Below are 6,000 nucleotides of genomic sequence, written 5' to 3'. Positions count from 1 at the left end.
TCTGTGCCAGGTGAGCCAAGGCTTTCTTAGCTTTGCAGTGATCCATGAACTATCAGGCTGAAAGCAGCCATGCAGGTGCCACCTTCTTCACAGGCAAGTTTTGCACTTGAGAGGCCCAGACAGGACATTTACGAAAACAACACTCCAAGAGCCCTGGTGAACAAAGTCAGAGTTCACTTGGTAGTAAGGGGACAGTGGTTGATAGTTTACATGTTAAACTGCTACCATGGCCTTCCCTAGGTGGCCAGAGAGGCCCTTCCTGTGTAGATTTCTTCAGAGCTCCTGGTGTTCACCTGGGGTGACCAATGTTCCTGAGTGTCATCCAGCTTCCTGGGGGAAGTGAGACTGAAACAAGCCTGATCAATGGCAGGGCCATGAGGGCATAAAAGCAGGGTGGTGGTCATTCAGCTGAGAGTCCTTGGGGACTTCAGGCGCCCATGTTGGTATCAGTCCAACGCATGTAATGTTAGCCAACCATGAAGACCTAGTGTGCTTTTGTCACTTTCCTTTTTTTTTTTTAAAGAATGAAATGAGACCATTGCAGGAGTCTTCATCTGGGATTTCCATCATCTAGTAAGCCCTGGTGTCTCCATCTGGAATTCAAACACCGAGTAATATGCAACCCATTGGGCTAATTCACTTCAAAGAGAAAGCACATAGCCCTCTTCAGCCTGCCTCCTGGATGCTAAACAGTATTCTTCATTGGTTTCTGTCTCATTTGCTTCATTAGAGTTGTAGCCAGAAGTGGAGTCAAAAAGAAAAGATGTTTTAAAACTCAAGGATTTTAGGCAAAGTGGAGTGAGATTGGTTAACCTAGTTAGGAAGCAAAGCTGGAGGTCCAGGACACAGCTCACATTCTTAATAACTATCAGGTACCACAGGCTTTCCTTAGTGCCTCTGTCGTTAGTAACACGAAACAGTAACTCTTAGTGACTTTCTGTGGAGATGAAAATGAGACGCTTGTGACACCTAGAACATGTAGTGAGACACATTAGAAATCACACCTTAGTGAGACCCCTGCACAAGGAGACTCCAGCTACGTTTCGCAGTGACCAGTGTCATGACCACAGCAGACTGAGCTCAGTATGTGACTTTGGTTTCAGTAGATGGTCTTCCAACTCATTTGCCTGTCAATCCTTTTATTGATGAAGAGCAGTTTCCAAAGGCCTTCTACTCTTTGATACCAGTTGGTGAGAAATCCCTTGCCCCATGACGTCCCAGAGGCAGGAATGTAAAACCACACAGGTGATGTGGAAGGGCTGGTGGGAACTGCACTGAGCAATGCAGATGGCGGGATCAATGGCTGATGGTCAAGATGTCTGTCTCAATGCATTCAACAAACCTTTCTGCCACCTCTGGTTTAGCAACATGCTGAATCATCTCACCTCCCATAGGAATAAAGTCAGCGATAATCAGATCAGGTAAATCATGACTGGATGTGTGAGCCGAGGAAGGCACACATAACCGCCCAGTTCTGGTTAGTGTGGAGACCCTGGGTTACAGAGATCTGGGAAGTGTGTTGTGTGGGCTAGTACTGCACACTGTGAAACACGTACATAGATGGCAGTGATGGCGCTAACCAAAACTGGCCTTGCTTTCCTCTGCCTTTGGGGGTGCACAGCTTTCTGGTTTGCTTCTCATGGGACTCCCTCATCCTTCACTGCAAATGAAGTGACTGGGAGTCAAACCAGCAGATTGCTGTCTAAATTTGGAGATGGTTACATTGAGAACAGAGTTTGAAGTTGATGGAGGACCACGAAAAACAAGTCTCTTCAAATTTGTTCTAATTTTTACTGTAAGCATTGCCAAGGCCAGGGGTTCCCCCATTTTGTGTAGTGTAAGATTTCAAATGGGACAGGACAGTGAATAAACCCCTAAGACTCCGCTAGCATCAGTGGGTTTTCCTTCTGAAGAGAGAGAGAGAAAAAAAAATCACAGTGGATGGTGTGTGCTTAGCAGGGCTTGCATGTAGCATGACAAATGGCAAACTACTGTCATCAGCCTGTGTGTCAGGAGAGCAAGAGGGAAAATGCAAACGGACTTTGTAACTTGTCCTTAGGTTCCTCACAAACATCCCAGGACAAAACACCATCAGATTTGACCTGCTCAAGATAGCCTAAACATTAGGGCACCTGTGCTGGCCGCATCTGAATCCTGACCTGGGAATAATGACACAATAGGGTTAGGAAGAGCCGCTGGGGTAGCAGGTAATACAGCCCATAAGCACTTTATAGGCCAAGCGCTGTCTGGTCTGTGTTACCTACACTACATACACCTGCACAGTGTGATCTCAGCACAGAGAGAGGTGGGAGAGAAAAAGACACTCAAAGTTTCAGTAATTCAATAATTTATTCCTCTAAAAAAGTGTGTAAAAGTATATAGCTCTCATCCACAAGGTATATATGAATGACATTTAAAATGGAGGCCTTTATCATTGTTTCTTTTTATCAAAGTCTTTAGTGTATTGAACCAGCGCTGAGCTGTAGTTCTTAAATGAACATCACATATTTTTGTATTCTTTCCAATTGCCTGCTATATATAAAAGAAGCTCACTGCAAAAATGCTTGAAGGAAAAAGGAAACAAAAAAAAATCAGAACTTCCCAGAAATGTACAGCTTTTACATTTAAAAAAGGCTCTGAAATATACATACAGGCATGCCGTCAAGCCCTCCCTGCTCCCCTCCCACCTCCCCATTTCAAACCATGGTAGGACTTCTGATTTCTGCAGAATTTCCAAAATTAAAAATAAAAAAAAATAAAATAACTTCTCACTCTGTAGCAAATCCAGGGCTTGTACATTTCAGATTAATTCTGTAAAAAACTCACAAGTAAAATAATGCATATTTAAGGGAAATATTATACAGACTTTTTCACACAGAAGTACATAATAAGATTTTTTTAAATCTATTGCCATTCATTTATTTTTGCACAAAAACGTATAAATATGTCACCAGCTTTTCTTAACTTAAAAAACTTAAATAAAAGACACCAGATGAAAACTACCCTTTGCTGCCTTCTTTTAAAACTTTTTATAGTGTTTTTCTGGTTTTTTGTGTTTTTTTTTTCCTTTTTTTTTTCTTTTTCTGTGTAGAGTTGGGTTTCTAGGGAAGAAAAGCCCCTGCAGTAAAAACAGCCCATTTAAAAAAAAGAGAGAGAGAGATATTCAAAGTTCTGATGAATTCTGAGAAAAAGCAACCCCAAGTGGTAAAAGATTACAAATATGTACTTTACAGTCCGTTTTCACCGGGGTGACTCTATACAAGTTTACATCCCCATCATCTTACGTTCTTCAAAAGGCCTTGAGGGTTTCCTCTCTGATAAGAAAAAATAGCACTGCGGTATTTTAAGTCAATTTTACACTGTACACATTAGATACAAATGGTTTGATAGATCAGATTTTTTTAAGCTATACATTGGAAAGTCAACCCCCCCCAGCTGGTGGGACAGAGAACAATCACCCATTTACAAGTTATTTCTCTGCTTTCACATTCCCACCATGTGTTATTTAATATAATGTTTTAAACGTTAGATTATCTCAAGAAAAATACTTTTACAAAATCATATCAATTATTACATTTTTTTCCTTTTTTTCTTTGTTAATAACCAGGACATGAAAGTCTCTTGGAAGAACTTAGTTTGCAGGACTCTCCCACGGAAGCCGGGCTCAGTGCCCGCCAGGCGACTCTGGAAGCCAGTCCACATCCACTACCCGCAGACAGAAACATACAACATAAGGGCTAGAAACAGGGCTTCAAAGTCAACCCTAAGGTCTGGGAGGGGGAGTCAAAAATACTTCAATCAGCTGTTAATGCTTTAAAAAGGCATTTTTTTTTTAAAGTCCCACATAGAGGCTCAGCTTCAAGTACTGATTTAATGGTTGAGTTGTACTATTTCTTTGAAACAATATTCCTATGGTCCAGAAAAAAAATCACCATGTTTGTAACTGGTTTTGTTACAAAGTGTTTTGAACAAACACTTTGGGTTGTGATATGTACACGAATCCCTTTTGATCTAATGAAAGAAGAGACCTGGGTTTCTGTAAGAATTCTCTAGAAAAGGTGTTTCCATGTGACTGTATAGAGAAGTGATTAAGGTCCTTGCCTCCAGCTTGGGGCTGAGCCTGACTGCCTTTGTATACAAGTGTAATTCACACAAACGCGGGCCACATAGCACAGCAGAACATTTCGGACCCTGATGGTTTGTACCAGCGTCTACTGCTGGGTGGTTATGACTACACTGCTTTTCAGGCATGGTCTCCCCAGTTTGTTCTCACTCCTTTTCTGGCTTCTAGGACAGAGGTATGTAGTCAGAGAATCCTATGGTGGGTCTTGGTGGGTTTCAGCGACTGTACCTGGTCCTCAAGATTAGAAAAAAAGAAAGTTGCAAAAACCTTACAACAAAACAAAAAATAAATAAACAAATGCAGCTGTCTCCAGACCTCCTGTGTCTACAAAGGTGTGCTGCCAACCAAAGCCCTCCTGACAGGCTGGAGAGGTGGAGACCCCAGTACTAAATCCTGTACTGGATGGAGCTGGCTCTTAGTTGTGACGCGTCCCAGGTTATGGAGTCCGGGTGACCCACAGGCATCCACCATTGGCTAGAGGATTGCATCCAGAGGGCTGGACAGACTGACACTAACAGAGGCTGAGAGCAGACTCTTGTGCAAAAGGACAGTGTGTCTTCTGTTTCCCTCTTAAGTCACCAACAGCCACCATTTCCTGGTGACTGCAGGCTGCACACATCACACATTGGCTCAAGTCCCTTCCTAGGGAAATTTTCAGGTCCTCTTGAGACACATCAAGGAGTCACTGTGGCAATGAACACTGCAGAATGAGCATGAGCCTGCTCAGAAGGCGTCACAGTGCAGGGCTGTGGGGAGTGATCTGAAAAAGGCCGGGCATTTGTAGAGTGGAGCAGGCTCCTTGGCTGAGGCTGCGGGAGGAGCTGAGGCAGAGGGACAAGCGCTTCCCAGTTAGAGCATGTTCATGATGGCATTGTACAACTGCGTGAGCACCACAAAGTGGACGGGAAGGCAGGAAGTGCGGTCCTGGGTGGCCGGATTGCACGTGAGCCAGGATAGGGCATTGTACTGCTCCAGTACAAACCTGCCAGGGAGAACACAGAAGTCAGCTTCTGAGCCATAAGGCTTGGGGTTAGACTCGAAGCCAGTACAGCCCACCTTGCATTCCTTCACACCTGCACTGTCCAACCATGGCGGCCACCAGGGTCATGAGGCCACTGAACATTACGATGAGGCAAGTCTGAATGTTTCATGTTGGCTAAATGCCACAATAAGAATATACTGGCAATACTGAATTGAACAGAATGTACCAATTATTTTACCAACATTTGGCCTTACCAGTTTCTCAATGTTAATCTGTTGTAGTCACTTGAAAAATAAATGGAGGTGGACAGGGTCTCCCTATCACTCTTGGTCACAGCCTTAGCCACCTCAGCTCTGGGATCCTGGCTACACAACACGTTTTACCCACCACAAGGCCCCTTGTTCTGTGTTCCACCAGAGAGCTGGGAAGCCAAGGGCTTACAGATGAGGCTTCTATCTCCCTCTCATTTCCAAACTACTGTCCGTGAGAGAACACTGGGAAGAGCTTATGCATCTTCTCAAGACACCTGACACTTCTGGCTTGCTTGTTTTGTTTTTAAGATCTGGTCATGGAACTGGGAGATGGCTCAGTTAGTGACAGGAGAACTTGAGTTTATGTCCCAGAATCTGTGTAAAGCAGGGCGCAAGAGTGCGCATCTATAAGCCAACAGTGGGGGTGGGGTGAGGGATCAGAGGATGTGGACACAGGTAAGTCCCAGGAGTTCACTGGCCGGCTGCTGAGCTCCAGGCTCAGTGAGACCAGGTCTCAGAGTGACCATGTCTCAGAGTAAGGTGGAGAGTAAACTGAGGAAGACATAGGCATGTTCACCCACATGCCCAGATGGGCACATATCCACAGACAGTGTCTTGTGTAGCCCAGGCTAGACTCTGGCCTT

At 44.3% G+C, this 6,000-nt stretch overlaps 1 protein-coding gene across 5 annotated transcripts in view; it reads right to left on the bottom strand.

Annotated features, from left to right (window-relative positions):
- Window positions 1-507: 507 nt before the first annotated feature.
- Window positions 508-6,000, bottom strand: part of Med13l (mediator complex subunit 13L) — a 204,711-nt gene continuing 199,218 nt past the window's right edge. For 4 of the 5 annotated variants that reach the window (XM_027414168.2, XM_027414167.2, XM_027414171.2 and 1 more), the window contains one exon: window positions 508-5,105. In XM_027414168.2, coding sequence (XP_027269969.1) covers window positions 4,973-5,105 — 133 coding nt within the window. In that variant the 3' untranslated portion in view covers window positions 508-4,972. The remainder of the gene's footprint in view (window positions 5,106-6,000) is intronic. The other variant, XM_027414169.1, reaches the window with a different exon arrangement.

The sequence above is a fragment of the Cricetulus griseus genome, chromosome 4 (assembly GCF_003668045.3).
Source record: "Cricetulus griseus strain 17A/GY chromosome 4, alternate assembly CriGri-PICRH-1.0, whole genome shotgun sequence".
Classification (NCBI taxonomy): Eukaryota; Metazoa; Chordata; class Mammalia; order Rodentia; family Cricetidae; genus Cricetulus; species Cricetulus griseus.
The sequence above is the reverse complement of the archived record's forward strand: the minus strand, read 5'-3'. Positions and strand labels throughout refer to the sequence as shown.